The following is a 17799-nucleotide window of genomic DNA, read 5'->3' as shown; positions in this document are numbered from 1 at the left end:
TCGATTAGAAACACAATAGTCCAGGTGGAGTCCCTTGGTCCCCTTCCTGAATTCCAGGCCCAGGATGGCTCCACCCAGTCTATCTCAAGGTTAATCTCATGGAGTATCCATGGTGTGTCCAAGGGCAAAGCCTGCCAAGATTGCTTTCACCTGTGACAAAGCTTACACTCCTTCCCACCGGGAGTCCTTGTCAAACATCTCCTGCTGAGTTTAAACCTGTTCTTAAGATCCTACACCAAGGCTAGAGATATGGCTCAGAGGTTAAGAACACTGGCTGTCCTTCCTAAAGGTCCTGAGTTCAATTCCTAGCAATCACATTGTGGCTCATAACCCTCTATAATGAGATACGGTGCCCTCGTCTGGCTTGCGGGCACACATGCAGACAGAAAACTGCATAAATAATATATAAGTAAATCTTTAGCCAGGTGTGGTAGCATGCCTTTAATCCCTGAGGCAGAACCAGGCAGATGGCTGTGAGGCAGAGGCCATCCTGGTCTACAAAACAAGCCTAGGACAGCCAAAGCGACACAGAGATACCCTGTTTTTTTTAAGCCTCCACCCAAAACCTGGAGGCATGAGCTGATTCAGAGGCCATGGAGGATGCTATAAAACAACTATATGTCTTTTCTATGCCTGCCCTTGCTCTGAGTAATGACACGGAGACCTCATATATTTATTAAAAGCATCAGGTATTATAGCTGGGCAGATATTCAGCTATTCTAAACCAATAATACTGGCCCGGCTCACTTCCCAGGCACCGGCCAGTTACCTACCATCTTAGTCTTGCCCTGGCTCTCCTCCACCCATGTCCACTGTTCACTCTCCCCAGTCCCCACCTGAGGCCCTCTCTCTCTCTCTCTCTCTCTCTCTCTCTCTCTCTCTCTCTCTCTCTCTCTCTCTCTCCCCGGGCCTTTTCCTCTTCTGCCCAGCTATTGGCTGTTCATCTTTTTATTTGGCCAAGCAGAAGGTGACAGAAAACAATGTTTAGTAAACACTGAGATGCCTGGGGATGAAGAGGGAGGGAGGGTGGCGCTAGGAGATGATGAGGGAAGAGGCTACAACCAGGATGTAAAGTGAACAAATAAAAATAAAAATGACAATGACAAATCTGGCCTGAATCAGATCTGCAAAGGCTAGAAATCAGCATTTGAATAATACAAGGCTAATCTCTACACAGTGCACAAAAGCATCACTACAGCAGGTGCTGTTTTACTGGCTTGCCTCACATGGTTTACTCAGCCTGCTTCCTTATAGAACCCGGGACCACAAGTCCAGGAATGGCACCACCCACAATAGGCTGGGCCCTCCCCCATTGATCACTAATTGAGAAAATATCTTACAGCTGGAGCTCATGAAGGCATTGCCTTAACTGAGCTGGTGACTCTAGCTTATGTGAAGTTGACACGCAAAACCAGCCAGTAAACTATTTAAAACACTGAAATGGACGTAGGCTCGCTTTTAAAAAGGAAGTTGTGAGGCAAGCATGCTACAGTAAGACAAGTGAATCCAGTCAGGAAGAGAACTGCATGTTCTTATTTTAGCTACCTGGCATTGTAGGAATAATCAGAGAAGCAGGAAGAAGAGTGTGGCTGCAGGTCCCACAAAGGAGGGAGATGGGAATTCACTGTACTTCACAGAACACTAATCTCAAGGATCGCTGGCCATGGTGGCACATGCCTTTAATCCCAGCACTTGGGATGTCTCTAAAAAAAAAAAAAAAAACAGAAACAACCAAACCAAACCAAAAAGAATCTCAGGGATCATGAGAAAGTAGAGATGGATGGTGGCAATGGTTGTATTACAACTATATTTTTGTCACTGACTGGTACACATAAAAATGGCTGCAGGGACTGGGGAGATGGATCAGATGTGAAGAGCACTGACTGCTCCTTTAGAGGGACCACAGTAGCTCTTAACTGTGTGCACCTCCAATTCCAAGCAGATTTGGCAGCCTGTTCTAGACTTCTTGGGTGCTGTTCATATGTCATGCAAGTATGTCTACACCTACACAAATAAAATTAAATACATCTCAAAATCTCAATCTCCCCCCCCCCCATAAAGTGGTTGCAGGAGGCTGGAGAGGCAGCTCAGATGTTAAAAACACTGACTCTTTTCCACAGGACCAGGGCTCAATTTCCAGCACCACATGGCAGCTCATAAGCATTAAGTCCAGTTCCAAGGGTTCCAACACCCTCTTCTGGCTTCTGTGGGCACTGCATGAAAGTGGTGTTCAGATACACACGCAGGCAAAATACTCACACATAAAGTAAAAATAAAATGGAAAAGGAAAGTGGTTGGACGGTTGGTACAATAGCCTTGTGGTCGAAAGTGATTGCTGCCAAGTGTGATGCTCTGAGTCCAATCCCCAAGGACCTATATGATGGGAAGAGAATTGGCTCCCTGATTTGTCTGCTGATTCCAGATGTGTGTGGTTGCAAGCCCTGTCCTGCCCCATAAAAAAAGTGTATTCAATGATCAGTTTTATGGGGTGTATGTTTACAGTTTGAAAGAGGAGCACTTTTAAAATGTAGTCACATTGGTAACATTGAAACAGTTATTGCTTTTCTTTGGGGCATAATACTGATTTCTTGACGTGGTTTACTCATATAAAATAAACTCTGGTAAATTATTTGAAGTCAAAAGAAACTGTTTTTAAGAGGTGTGCATTATTATGCAAATAACCAAGGAACCGCTTTCTAGTCCTCTAATTCCCAAGAAAGCAAAAGTTTAGCATTTGGTTATACATATTTATAAGCCTCAATCAATGGTGGTCTGAAACTCAGCAATGTATTGAAACAATTTAGAATGGCGTTGGGGGTTTTCCTGTAACATCCTGACTTCAGAGGTGGAAGTAAAGGAGACTGGGTAGCCTGCCCCACCACCCCTAATTCTATCATGTGCATCAGCTGACCCAGGTAAATCACGAATGTTTGTGTGGACCAGTGAGGGGGAGGCAGGGCAAGTCAGCTTATTCTAGCTCACATTCCTGAGATTAGGCTGGGATTTGTCTGCTGTGCTTAGAAGAACATGAATGGAATATGAAAGGAAAATTGACTATCTCGAGTAAGACATATGGAAAACGTTCTGTAGAGAAAGATGACCATGGTGGTGAAGGATTCGAAGAAGCAAAGAGACAAAGCAAGATGCTTCTTAGCACAGACAAGGACAGTGCAATGGAATACCAGGCAGCAGAGCTAGAACCACGTGGTGGCTAGGGGGTCACTTTCCTGGACTGTGACCTATGCAGTGAGGTGTGGGAATGCTGGCATCCTATAAGGACAGACACATCTCAGCCATGCTGCCTAATAGGAGTTTCTGGGCTGGGTGCTATAGGGGCGGGCACTGCAAGCCCTGGAGGGCAGCACTGGGAAACACCCATTACCTTACCCAGATTCCCTTGCTCAGTTAACATCTGAAGGCACCTCAGATGCTACCCAGCTCTACCTCCTGATCATGGATGAGACCCCAAGGTCAGGGACATGACTGTGTCCAGGCAGAGTGTCAGAGCCAGCATCTTTTTGATAAAGTTACATTTGACCCACTAGCTGTGTGTTGCTTTCTAATTCTTTCTTGCCACGTGATCTCATTTAGCTAATTTACAACTCTAGGCTGCAGACTGAATTATAGCTATTTGTTTCCCTTCCCTGGTTGCAAGCTAAAGAAGAGCAGGCGTCATTAATTCAGCGCTTTTCTCCAAACGGCATGTTAACAAGCTTTTAGATGGTGCTCCAGCCACTGAGCTTTTCTGAAAAGGTGAAAAGGTCTCTGGTCCATATGGTCTAGATTCTTGTAGGTTTTCATTTCAAACGCTAAGGTTGACAGATCCGCTAGGAGCAAATGGGGTGATAGTTAATATCTAATTACTCCTAACACAAGTCACAGCCCATTTAACTGAGGCAGACGCCAGTCTTTGCTTCCACAAGACTCGTTTAGGACAATTTACTTTTTCTCTGCCACTTGGCTTTGTCTCTTATCTTCATAGGAGTTCCACAATTTGGTGAGAATGCTGCCTCTTTTCCCAGTCCAGCCTCCGCCATATCTTGCTTTCTTACTGTTATTTACTATGCTAACAGACACCAGGATACCAGTGTGTAAATCAAAATTATATATATTTATAATATACATTTTACACACACTCACACACACCCCATCACAGCTGTGACTTCACTTCTCTGAAAGCAGCACCCATGGTAGTTTAAGTAACAGTGATAGTTGTTGGGTCTCTTTGCCTGACAAAGTGCCAGGCAAGGACAGTCCTGCTGGCGTGGTGCCAAAGTAAAATCACCAGAACCATACCCCAGTTTCCTGTTTGAAATAGGAGCCATGACAGCTTGCCTCACTCACTGATGTGAGATTTACATGACCATGTGGTAGAGCAGGGTAGAGGAGTCAGAAAGTCACTTGTAGTAACAAATCCCTCCTCCCTTTTGCTCAGGGTTGGAACAATGCCCAGGATGGAAGCCCATGAAAGAATGGTGACATTCAGCAGGATTTCTCAACGACCTGCTGTGACCATTTTAGAGAAGGGGGTTGATTTGAAGAAAAAAAAAAAGCACTCTGTTGTGTGTTTGGGGGAGGGGGGGGGATGGAGGTAAGAGGACAATCTCCAGTGTCCAGTTCTATCACTCTCCTCTTTATTCCTGTGAAGATAGGGTCTCTGATTGAACTGGGAGCAATGCTGTCTCTGCCCCCCAAACCTCTGGGCTCACAAGCCCATGGCTCCTGGCATTCGTGTCAGTTCTGGGATTGCAAACCAGGTTCTCATGCTTTGCAACAAGTACGCTTATCCAAGGAAGCATCACTTCAGCCCAAGAAAGTAGACTACCAAAGGCAAGGCTGCTTTATGTTCCTGGAATGTGTTCAGGGTTAGGAATGCAGGAGCATAGGGCTTAAAAGCATTTCGCTCCAAGTCACCCAGAATCTTGGTTCATAGCTCCTTGGTGCATTGTTCATCTGAAAGCATCAAGTATACAGGGGTGCCCTAAGAATATTCAGGAACTAAATGCTCAGGCAGAGCGCTTAAAATCCAGCTGAGTCACAGTAGAGCCTGAGGGGCAGCTGCAGTGGCTGCAGGTATTTCCACAGGTACAGGGAAAGTCTGGGTGCAGTTGAGTCTGGAACTCCTTACACTGTGGCAGCCTATGTGGAAACCAACACTTCAACATGACCAAAGAACAAAGAATTAGAAGAATTTTAATAAAATCAACAAGTTTACATTTGTACATCTCGTGGATTTGGGACCCATTAAGAGGCAAAAGAAGCTGTGAGGACAGAGGTTGGTATGGGAGAGCAAGCAGGAAGGTTGGCTACCCCAGCTGTGCAACAGGTATCATGTGACAGTGTGAGCCAGCATCCACTTCTCCGTGCTCCAGGAGTGGTCCTTTTCAGCTCTGTGCTCATACCCAGTGGCCACAGCCTAAGTGACAGACCTATATTAACACCTGGTAGGCAACAGCAGATAAACAGTTCCCCAAATTAAGCATTCCTGCCTACCGGATATGAATGTGAACCACGCTCTCAGTCAATGGTGCTCTAACTAGGATGGTTGCAGAGCCAAAAGGGAGAAAGAAAGGCCCAAGTGTGGACAGTCACAAAAGAGCAGGGCTGTGATAAAAGTATGTATTCATCTTGAACATGGGATGAAAAGGCCCTTGGGAGAGTGTGAGAAGGTAAGGAAATTAAGTGTGTTACAAAGAACTGTTTGTATTAAAGGACTTGGTGGGGCTGAGCTACTCAACTTTATTGGCCAATACAAGTGAGCAGTCATAAGCTCGTTCTAGACTGCACCCATTTTGTGCAGGAAGAACAGTGCTTTCCAGCTTGACACTGCTCATGGAGCAACTTCACCTTTGGGAATTGAAATGCCAATTCATAGGTTGTAATGGCATGGGGTAAGAAGAGTGTCCTCAGTCGTCCTTGGGACATTCTTCATGTGCTCTCAGACACTCAACACATGACTGCAAAAGGGTGTCAGTCCCCTGAACACTAGATGCTTTTACTCCCTGGCTTACTCAGAATCCCAAAAGGAAAAGAAATACACCTATCATTGTTAAGTACAGAAATCATCTGTAAAGAACGGACAGAGAGGGAGGACATGGCAGACGCGGGAGGCTGTGCTGTCCTCCCGAGTCTCAGAACCAGCACCCTGCGGACGGCTGAGTGACCAGAAAGAGGGCAGTGAAATGGCAAGAGCTGCCGCTTGTCACAGAGACAGAAACGCCAAGTCCAGTTGGTCACAGATGCGACCTTTCCTTTGAGGGTTCAGGAAAGCTCAGGGCAGGCATGGGAAGTGCTGGCAGATAAGGTGGCCTGGCCTCCTAAGATGCTGCAGAAGCAGAGGGGAGAGCAGCTCTGCTGGCTGCCGGCAACAGGGCCGAGGCCAATGTCAGCCTCTCCTGGAAGGCTCATTAGCTTACTTGTCACTATTCCCTTTGAATTTTCCAAGTATTCAGTAGGAGGTACATATTTATGAGAAAAGAGATATCTGTAATGAATGACAAAATTCTAAATGAGAGAAAACTACAAAGATGATATGAATTCAAATAAAAATATTTAGTTATGTGTGTCCACCAAGGTGTTACGAGTTAGCAAGTAGTCGAACGGGAACCTGCTTCTGGGCTCTCACAAACCTGCGTCTCCTTTCTGTTGCAGTCTTCAGGACAGCTGAAGCAGCTTCCTACTTAGACCTCTATTTCTCTTCTTCCCCCTACGTGTCTGTGTGTGTATGCGTGCACATGCGTGTGTGTGTGTGTGTGTGTGTCTGTGTGTCTGTGTGTGTGTGTGTGCATGAGGACAACCTGTAGCAGTTGGTTCTCTCCTTCCACATGTAGGTTCTGTGAATTGCATTCAGGTCATCAGGCTTGGTGGCATGTGCCTTTGCCCACTGAATCATTCCTGCCTGCTTCAAGCTTTATCTGTTTCTAAATAGGTCTCCATGAGCTAGGCAGCCAAAAGCATAGGACTTTACACCGAGTGAGTGCTTCAGTAAACAAAGCAGAGGGTTTCAGAGGTTGGCAGCTGGAAGGGAAGAACAGACACCATATCCACTTTAGGGCAGATGCGGAGCCTATGTGAAGAGCACACCTCCGCAAAAGGCAGGGTGCCCAGCTCAGGCCTCTACACTCCGGACACTTGCCTGAGCCAAGTGGACTTCATCTCCAGGTCCCGCCTGTCTGGATCACCCAGGCTGCACTGCCTGCTGTTCAGCGCTGGCTTGTGCTTTGGATGACTGTAACCTCCTGGACAGGTGGACTCTGGCCTGTCACTATCCTCGGGGTTTCGGGTCTTTTCCATTTACATTCACACAGAGAACAGTCAGCAGCGAGGTGCCTGGCTTCCCAGGGATGGCCTTTCCCTGGCACCCAGACACCTTCCCTTTGTTCTGGCTGGCAAGAGCAAGCTTGGAAAAGAACTCAGAATCCCCTTTGCAGCCTGGAACCATGCTTTTCAAGTCCGAGTGCCAGGGCTGGGTGAGCTGGGGGTCGTGTGTCTGCTGGCTGCACAGTGAGTGTGCACGAGCCCTCCATTGGGGTACCTGACAAACACAGGCTCACCAAAAGGGTTCTGGCAGAGCTGGCAAAGCTGTTTTTCTGAGAGCCGGACTGCACTTCCCTTCAGCTTCATCTGTAAACAGAAAGCAATAGTGAGGAGGCTGCCAAGTCACGGTGGATGCACATTCTACTGTGGACTGTGATTGCTGATAGGATTGTTCCCCGTCAGCTTCTTGACACAGGACATAGACATGGAAAAATAGAAGCATGCTTAATGAGCACAAAGCGGCACAGGATCTTTCCTTTCTTTTTTTAAAGAGTTTATTCATTTTTATGTATGTGTGTGCTCCTGCATAAGTTTATGTGTATCACATGCCTTCAGAGGCTAGAAAAGGTCATCAGCCCCTGGAAGTGGAGCTGTGAGCCACCATGTGGGTGCAGGGAGCTGATCCCAGGTCCCCTGCAAGAGCAGTAAGCTTTTTTAACCTCCAAGCCACCTCTCTAGGCCCAGGAGTCCCTTTTCTTAAAGTAACTGCTGTATCTCTGAGAATTTCTATACAAACGCTTTCCTTCAGCATCCTCACAGCACTGAGTGTGTTAACCCGAGACCATCAAGAAGTCATAGATCTCAGAGCTGAGTGTGATCAAGTAAGACCCTCATTTGAACATAAAAAGCAGGACTCAAATCAGGGATTTGGTCACAGTCACTCAGTTAATTAGAGGCACACTCCCAACATGACAATTTCATTTTTTGGAAGTCAATAAGAAACAGCATCTGACACTATTGGCCCTAGTCTGAGAATTAGGGCTTGAGTTGCAGAGTTAATGTCAGTCTGGGCAAGTCAGTCTACGGACAGGAGCAAACAGCAGCCCAGGGAATTCTGCATGAACTAGTACCCTCAATATGCGGCCCTGTAATACACCAGGGCTGGCACTAGAAAAACATAAATAAAGCTCCCTGCTCTCAAAACCTAAAAGTAAGAGAGGAAGTTGCCAATATATACACAAGGGACATGGGCAGGCAAAAGATCTTAGCACTAAAGGCTCTGAGGTGACTGAGTGTTCACAAAGAAAAAGGTAAAATACTCCTGGTGGTGGCATTGCCACATGCTAAGGACAGGACATCCTGCAGCTAAGGCAGAACATGTGCTGAGAAGCGGCAAGGAACTAGAGGTGGGACTGCATCTCCCAGGCTTCAGGGTTGTAACAAGGCTTAAGGAGAAGAACATGGGTCCTGTCCTTCCAGCCAGCCATGTGGGATGTCCAGAAATGGAATTTAGCTTCGAGAAGAGAATGTGGGTTTCTGAAGTGGCCTGGGAGGTACTCATGGGCTCTTCCATGTGGCTGTCATAAGCCTCCATTTTCTCCTCTGCTCAATGGAGATGACACCAGACAAAATGCTATGAAGAGCTCAAACAAGTATAAAGCATGTGTCTGGGGAGTGTCACTATTCCGACACTACTCACCTTCCCTACACACTCTCCTCTGGTTTTGTTTGTTTGAGACAGGGTTTTGCAATGAAGCCCAGGCTGGCCTGAAACTCGCTATGCACCTTGGGATGACCTTTAGTCCTTGACTGCTTTCCTGCCACAGCCTCCGAAATGCTGGGGTTACAGTGAGTGGCCACATCCAGCTTGTACACCCTCTCCTGATTATCAGTGCCCAGATGAGAAGATGCCTCAGGATGCTGCCTGCCAGCACAGGCTCTGCCTCGGTCCACACACATCTCTGTGTGTTGGTGGGAACAACCAATACTTGTAGATTGGTGATAAAAACTGATTAAGACCATTTTTCCATAGGTTCAAAAGTCATCTGCCATGCAATATGGGCTGGCAGAGAAGCAAGCTGAAACAAAAGCTAGGGACTTACCTTATCGTACATGTAAATTAGGTTTTCTGATTTGGCCAGGCCGAGAGCCACCTGTGTGGTCCTCCTGGCATGAATGCTGTCCCTCATGGCCCCTGTAAGGAATGGGCAGAGAAGCTGCACCGACCAGGTGTCAGGCAGCAGCTGTAGGACCTGGGTGGCATCAAATTCTCGGGCGTGACGGTTCAGCAAGTCCACAGCAGCCACAGTCAGCTCATGGGCAGAGGGCCCTGCCCGGAGGTACATGGCGAGCAGCGTGTGGAAAAGCTGCTGACGGCAGGCTGCATCCTGACCCTCGGAGCACCATAGGCAGTAGTCCTCAGCTGCAGAGAAGTCCCCCATCTCATGCACTAGGATGTGCAGGGCCTTTTCATGCTCGCCCAGCTTCCCGTGGAGGATGGCGCTCTCCATGGGCAGGCCAGCGCCCTGGATCTTCTCTGTCAGACAAAATTGATACTCAGTGGCAGACTGGGCTGGCTGAGCTCACCTACATGTTCTTGCAGCCTCAGGGGAAAAACAAACAAACAAACAAACAAACAAAAAACACACTATCTGGCTACCTAGACATTGCTAAATACTGCCACCTAGATGATTGAGGGAGGTGGCGCTTGGGATTTTCCCCTGGCGACTCAATCATAATAAAACACTGAAGGTACAGTCCCGCTAATGTTCAGGAAAGAGGTGAGTCTGGTCTCAGAAGGCTCCTACCACCACCGGAGCCCTGGCTCCTGGTCTGCAGTTATCCTACTGTCATACCATCATTCCATCTTCCCAGTACGGAATCTTATGACTAACACACAGGGGAGTAACTGTCCCTCTGTGACTTCAGGGGGGGAGGGGGGGCAGGGACGGGACTAGAATCAATACCCTCCTGGAAAGACCACCCCCACCTCCAAATCCTCTGCAGCATTTTCAAGTAACCTTACACTACATACTTGAGGTCATCTTTGGAGGACTTAGGATACAGTGAAATGTAGTTGACAGTAATGCTACATTTATGCTAAACAATTTCAAATCAGTTGGTTGACTCTGCATACACAGAACCTATGGACAGAATTCAAATATCCACTTTACTGTAAGATCTATGCTCAACCCCTCTATTCCAATTTAAAACATGCTTCCTTGAAAGGTACATGGTTCAGGGCATTAAAAGAACCCAATTGTATTATCTACCGAGTCTCTGGGCTGGAAACCTAAACTTTTCTGTTGTTGGCCCGGTAGTTAGGCTTCCAGGAGGACACAGCCCAGGGGCAGTGTCAGTCCTGATGAAGGCTGAGTCTCACTGCCACAGTCACTGCTCCTGTGGGCTGTGAATTACGGAAAAACACAAGATCTTCCCCCACTGCAAGGGGATATTCCCAGGAAAACTCTGAGTCCAATGCCAAGGTTAATACTAAATAATAGGCACTGTTACCTGCAGCATGGCCACCTGAGGCATGCCTGAGGCAGCTATTACCAGCCTGGGGGTAAAGGGCTGGCTGTATAGCCTGTGTCAAGTACAGCAGCAGGCACAGGTGCCACAGCGCACATGCATCTCCATTCTCCTCACAATGGAATGTTAGCAAATAATTACTAAGAGGCTGCCATATTAAGACAAAGACCAAAGTACAGAGGAGAAGGGAGCACAGCTTCTGTGCTCAGACTATGACATGTCCCTTAAGGAGCTTGAGCATAACAGATCTTGGGACATTGCGGGACCCCAGGGATACTGAGTGATGAAAGTACTGAAGTCATTAGAAGGTGAATCATGAATTGTAGTGTTTTAAAGCTCAATCATAAATCAACAGTAGAGCTCTGAGGAAAGGAACTCAAGGAAGGACCCTATGAGACCCAAATATTGCCTGTGGGACAATGGCTCCCTGCCTCAGGCCCACAGAAGTCTCTCGCTGGATGCAAAGTTTATACTTACCTTTCAACAAGTGGACTCGGTACAGGTCAGACTTCTGGAGCAGCCTCCGGAGTTTGGCCTGCGTCTCAGTGGCTTCTGTGTCCTTGCCTCTGGTGGGTACCCTCTGCCGCAGCACTTCTTCCAGGTAGAGGATGGCCAGGTGGGTGTGGTACTCTTCTTTCTGTAGGAAGCAGGGACAAACAAGACACAGTGTTTACATGAGGGAGGCTGGGGCAGATGCTCGAATACAGTGGACAGGACACCCGCAGGGGACTGGAAACATGTCAGGAACCCAAGCACAGAAGGAGCAATCCAATTGTGTTGCTATTGTGTTGGATGCTGAATGTGCCCCCAAAGTCAGTATGTTAAATAAAGGCCTGGACACCATGGGACTGCTGCTAGGGATGGGAGTAACTTGGAAGCAATGTGGCCAAAGGGAAGGGGTGGGACCACAGCAGGGACACAGGAACCACTGCCCTGCCCTCTTGACTTTCTGGCCACCGCACTGCCTTCTTCTGCTGAAATGCTTCCTCATAAAGAATGGAACAACCTGTCGCAGACTGAAACCTCTGCTCTTCTGAAGTTAATTGCCCTGAGTGTTTTATCCTAACGATGGGATCGTATGAAGGGGTTACTCTTTATTCTGGGAGGCAAAGGCTTTCCGTATTCTATAAATGACGGAGAAGTGGAGCTGTCATGAGACGGGAGATTAGGCATCTACCTCTAATCCCTCCGGGTCTCTGTCACAAAGGCTCATACTCATTCCCTCAGAGAAGCAGCAAAACAGACTGAGTGACCAGGGACCAGACCTGCCCAAAAAGTGACAGTCAGGTTCCCTGCCCTAAGCTGTTGGTGATATCACAGCCACAGACCTCAGTCCAGCTCATAGCGCTCACCTGCAGTCTCCTGTCGATAACAAGATGCTCCAGATACTTAACCAGGGCTTTCGGATATTTTTTAAGGCAACTAATAATGTCATCTGGATTAAAGCTAGTCTGCTGCTGCTCATCCAGAGGTCTCTTGGTGAAAACTTGAACTCCAATCTGTAGAGAGAGCAGCAATTCAGTTTTCTTCATCTTTCTTTTGGTCCCTTAACATTCATGGTTTGGCTAAAATCATCGTTCAGAATATGCTGACGTATTAAGCAGGTACAGCAGCTTCTCACATGTCACACTTATCTAAAAAATATAGAGAAAAGGGGGCTGGAGAGATGGCTCAGAGGTTAAGAGCACTGTCTGCTCTTCCAGAGGTCCTGAGTTCAATTCCCAGCAACCACATGGTGGCTCATAATCATCTATAATGAGATCTGGTGCCCTCTTCTGGTGGGCAGGCACACATGCAAGTAGAACACTGTATACATAATAAATGAATCTTAAAAATAGAGAGAGAGAGAGAGAGAAAGGGGGAGGGTAGAGAGAGAGGGAGAGAAAGGGGGAGGGTAGAGAGAGAGGGAGAGAGAGAGAGAGAGAGAGAGAGAGAGAGAGAGAGAGAGAGAGAGAGAGAGAGAGAGAGAATGGTTCAGCAAAAAGTCCCAGGAAAGCGCAAACAAAGGCCCAACACAGACAGGACAGAGGAAGGCTCTAAGAGACTCCCCTACACTGTGTCTGGAAAGTTCACCTGTGAAGCACTCACTGGTAACAGGCTTTGACAACCATGGGACAGACACTAGCACTATTAAGATTATTCCAAATGGAGACTGTGCCTTGCAAAGATTAAGCAGGAAAATCCAGAAATTATGAAAATTCATAGTGTGCTCTTGGTTCTGAACACAGTCTGGCTGGAAGATTATTTACTGCGCTTAGCTAGTCTACCATCTGAACCTGTGCTCCCTGGAGAGCTTGCAGGCCGCCTTCCGATGCCTGTCATGAGGAGCACGCAAACCCGTTCTGCTGTCTGAGGAAACTCTAAGAAGGTTGTTACACATCGGTTTCCTCTGGGCACTTGCAAATACAGAATCTCTGTGTGTTTGGCTGTGGTTTCTATGTTAGTGGAAAGGACCTAAACCTTTCCTGTGCACTGTGATCCCTTAAGGTTGCATGTAAGATATCCTGCATATTAGATGTTTACATTGTAATTTGTAACAGTAGGAAACTAGAGTTATGAAGCAGCAATGAAATAATTGTATGGTTGGGAGTCACCACAACATGAGGACCTGTATTAAAGGATCAGAGCGTTAGGAAGGTTGAGAACCACTGGGCTAGAGACAAGAGCTGCTTTTTCACTATTATCCCGTCTCAGCCTCCAAGATGAGCCAGGTCACGTTCTCCACACTTCAGACACTTCACACTCCGGGCCCACAGCATCCCAGCAGGAGTGATGGAAACAGCCGGGAACAATGGTCTTCCTGAAGTGGCCCAGATCAGAGGCTACTCTTTGTAAAAGGCCACTCTGGGCAAGGTAACAACCTGCTCCCATCCCAGAAAACAAAACGCAGACGTCTGTTCCCTGGCAAGTCAAGAGGAAACTGTATGTTTTCAGAATTCCAGGAGCGTGGGAAGGCTAGGCTGCTTGTATTTCTATGAGAGGCCTCTACAGAGAGAAGGCTCCGCAGAGACCTCAGCAGCAGACAGTGACATTTGCTTTTGCTCAAAGGAAGGTTTTAAAAAGGGCACAAAGGCAACAGGAGGAGGATGAACGTAGTCTTTCCTCCTTCCACCGCAAGTCAAGGGGCTTTTGTGCCTTTTTAGCAGCCATTCCGAAGAGAACGCATTTATGGAACACAAACCTCCTCACTGTTCTGCAAGAGCCAGTCAGCATGCGTCCACACCAGCTCTTGGTCTAGGCAGTGGGTGAGAAAGTCAACGATGTACTCGTACAGGTCTGAGCGCGTGGGGTCCTGGATGTCCCCATTGGCAATGCTCACCCACAGCTGAAGGAGAAGAAACCAAACAATTTTAAATCCAGCAGGCATATATCTTGTAGAATTAGCTTAGAGAATGTTTGTTTTCTTATGTGGTCTCATAAGACTTTCAAACACACAGGATGAGCCATCTCTCACATGGAAATCTAAAATCTGAACATCCGCAAACATGTTGATAGCGCAGCTCGCACGCCAGGGTTTCAGACTGGGTGGCCAACTGGGGTGGCTCCAGCTGCCTACGCACTGCTTCAAAACCCGATACTCTGAAATCCAAAACAATTCTGGTCCTGCGCATTTTGAATAAAGGATGATATGGTACAGAAAGCTATTAGTTCTTAAATAAGTTTTAATATTTTTGAGAAATAATCTAAAAACCCAAGTGTGCCGAATCTGATTTTTTAAAATTTGAGATAATGCTAGAGGTGGAAAATTCCATACATCAAATTTTGTAATGAGCACAGACTTATAAAAAGTATTGTATAAATATACTTTCATGCTATTTGTGTAAGACACAAGTAAAATTTAGTTTAGACTTGGGTCTTATGTCCAAGACATCCCATTTTGTATACGCAAATGCTTCAAAATATAAAATAATGTACAATCCAAAACAGTGGTGATCCCCTCAACTAAAACTAATTAGGATGCTCAATGCATAGTAGTTTTTTCCAGAACTGACTTCACAAATTAAATAATTAAATCAAAGTTCCACTGAAACATGTTAATTTTTTTTTAAGGGATTTTAACCACTTATGAAGATTTGCTCTTTATTATTCAGGTATGCAATTTTCTCTGTCTCTGTGCTAACATCATTGTAACACACATGCAGTAATCCTAAAGATGCCACTACTATGTCTTAAAAAAATAAACATTTTGTTTGCAATATCTAAGTCTGCTTCTAGCCTGGAGGCATGTGTTGATGGAAACTCATTTTCCTGTTTTCTTCACTTTGAAATTATGCTATTGTGAAGCTTCAGCAAAGTTGCTGCAGACTAAACTCACAAACACATGGCCAAACCTAGGGAGCCTACGTGACACAAAAGGCTCACAGGGAAGTAGCACCCAATGCAATCGGACAAGGAGCACATCTCCCTATGGTGTGAGAAGACACTCTGCAAACATCAGTGGCAAGCTGGAAGGTGCAAGCCAAGAGACAAGGCTACCAAAGGGATGCCATTCAACTCAGGCATGGCAGCCCCCACTGGCCTTCAGATCTCAGCTTCTCCACAGAGCAGGGGCATGAATCTGGTCAGCTTCAGGGCTGTGCTGCTGCTGTAAGGAAGCAACTGACCCCTTCACTGGCAACCATTGCTGCTATTAGCAGTAGACATTATAATGCAATTGTTACCTGTAGCCCTAATTTTCTAAGGCGATGTCATACGCCTGCTAGCTCAGCAAATATATCACATTTTCAAGCTAATTTCATAAAGGTAAAAAAAAGTATGTACACTAGCAGTTAAGAAGGGAGTTGGGGGTGGGGGGCAGAAGGAAGCTAGATATGGGGTACTAAAATACAGTTAGAGGAATAGTCTCTAGTGTTCTGTGGCTCACTGGGGTGAATAAAAGCACTAAAACAGTTGAGCTCCAAATTTCCCGGTAGATAGTGGACATCTAAGGAGTTGGGGACACCAAAGACCATGACTAAATGACCTTCCACTCTTAGTACGTGCCAAGTGGTACACTGGATCCAAGAAAGGTGTACAGTTACTGTGTGGTAATTATTTTTCTAAGCATGTATTTATATGCACATATGTGCCCATGTGTGCATATGTCACATGTGTGTAGTACCCAGGGAGGCCCGGAAAGGGACCAGTTCCTAGGGCCTGGAGTTGTGAGGCTGTGAGCCACCCGACACTGCTGCTGGGATGGCCTCTCCGCTTCTGAGCCATCTCCAGGCCCCTTCTAATTCTTCAAAAGGAAATCAGAGGTTTTCATTTCTTCAGTTTTCACAAACTCTATCTTGATAATGTTCTTTAAAGAGATTTAAAGACATCGCTTCTCAGCTTTTTTGTCAAGAACAAGTATGGAGACCTAAAGTCAACACTTTCCAAAAAGTTCACTTTTGAAAACAGTATTGTTTTTGTTTTCTGAAGAAAACATCCCATCAGGCAAAAGTGTTTTCTATGGATTGATGAGGTTTTAAAAAGTAACACAAAGTTATAGGTTATTTGCCCTAAAACAACACTAAAATGCTTTATCTTTTTATTTACTTGTGCATGTATGCGTGTGTGTGTGTGTCTGCGTGCATGTCTGCGTGCGTGTGTGCGTGCGTGCGTGTGTGTGTGTGTGTGTGTGTGTGAGAGAGAGAGAGAGAGAGAGAGAGAGAAAGAGAGAGAGAAAGAGAGAGAGAAAGAGAGAGAGAGAGAGAGAGCATGGGAGCAGATGTGCTTCAGGACACATATGGAGGTCTGAGAACAACTTTCAAACTCTCAGGTTCAAACTCATGGTGTCCAGCTTTGCAGGGCAGGCTCTTTACCTACTCAGTGACCTGACTAGCCTCCAGAATCCTTCTGAACTCACCTGGACTGCAGAGGCATCCTGTTTATTGTAATGATAAAGCAGTCCTAGTGCAAAATACCTGGAAGAAAAAATGGTGGCAAAGATAAGCAAGGACACGGCACACAGTCTGACACATGCACAGTTCACGCTCCCATGGTCTTCCACTCAGCAGGTGACCCCTGGAGGGCTCAGGTCCGTCCCTTAGAGAGACACTGCTTGAGATACTTAAATGTTAGCTGGAGCCTTCTCTTTCAAATCTCTGGGAACATTACACGACTTTTTATAGACACAACATCCTGAGTCCATACCACCAGGTGTCAGTGTGCACTGGATTGGAAACCAAACAGGCTGAGTAGCTCTAATTTGAAATATGCCATGAAACTTTAAGGGCAAACTAGATGATCAAAAAGCTTAGGGTAGTGTGCGTGCATGCGTGCGTGCGTGCGTGTGTGCGTGTGTGTGTGTGTGTGTGTGTGTACTCTGAATAGCACTGTGGCAGGAGTTGGGGGGGTGGGGTGGAGGCATGTTCCGGCAGAGGCCAGTGGTTACCCTCAGGCATCTTCCTCCATCATTCTCCACTGTTTACTGATGTGGGGTCTCTCGCTGAACCTGAAACCCACCAGTCTGGGCAGGCTAGGAGCCAGCAGGCCCCAGGCAGGCCGCCACATGTGCCAGCTTTTGAGTAGGTTCTGGAGTTGAAGCTGCAGTCCTTATGCATGTGTAGCGAATGCTTTATTCACCGAGCCCTCTCCCTAGACGGTTTCAGGTGTTGAAGCACATTAGATTTTAGGGTTTCAAATTAGGAAACCATTGAAGAATTAAAAAAAAGATTCCAAAATCTGAAAAACTCTTAATTTAAAAACTCTTCTGTCCAGGCATTTTTTGGTTAAGAGATATGCAAGCTACACCATCATTCCACGTATTCAATACAAGCTAAAGAAAGAGCCAACACTGCCAAGGAATGCCATGACACCTCAGGAATCAAATGGGAACTGGCATGGTGGCCTCATATCTTTATCAATCCTTTTCCACTTTAAATTCTAAACCATGATGTCTGGAGAGGCAGTTAAGCAGAGGACCCAAGGTCAGTTCCCAGCAGTTCCCATATTGGGCAGCTCAGTACCTATTAACTCCAGGTCTGGGGATCAATAACCTCTTTTGCCTTCTGTGGGCATCTGCACAAACCCACACAGAAACAC

General features: G+C 46.5%; 1 protein-coding gene across 3 annotated transcripts in view; it reads right to left on the bottom strand.

Moving 5' to 3' along the window:
- Nucleotides 1–5177: 5177 nt before the first annotated feature.
- The window catches only part of TGFBRAP1 (transforming growth factor beta receptor associated protein 1), a 44400-nt gene continuing 31778 nt past the window's right edge, over nt 5178–17799 (bottom strand). For all 3 annotated transcript variants that reach the window (XM_084754592.1, XM_084754593.1, XM_084754594.1), the window contains exons 7-12: nt 16622–16679; nt 13970–14113; nt 12141–12287; nt 11266–11425; nt 9360–9793; nt 5178–7623 (exon numbers count right to left, since the gene is read on the bottom strand). In XM_084754592.1, the coding sequence (XP_084610718.1) occupies nt 7447–7623; nt 9360–9793; nt 11266–11425; nt 12141–12287; nt 13970–14113; nt 16622–16679 (1120 nt within the window). In that variant the 3' untranslated portion in view covers nt 5178–7446. The remainder of the gene's footprint in view (nt 7624–9359; nt 9794–11265; nt 11426–12140; nt 12288–13969; nt 14114–16621; nt 16680–17799) is intronic.

This window comes from Acomys minous (genome assembly GCF_964271855.1).
Source record: "Acomys minous genome assembly, chromosome: 13".
NCBI lineage: Eukaryota > Metazoa > Chordata > Mammalia > Rodentia > Muridae > Acomys > Acomys minous.
This window is presented reverse-complemented; position numbering and strand designations above follow the sequence as displayed.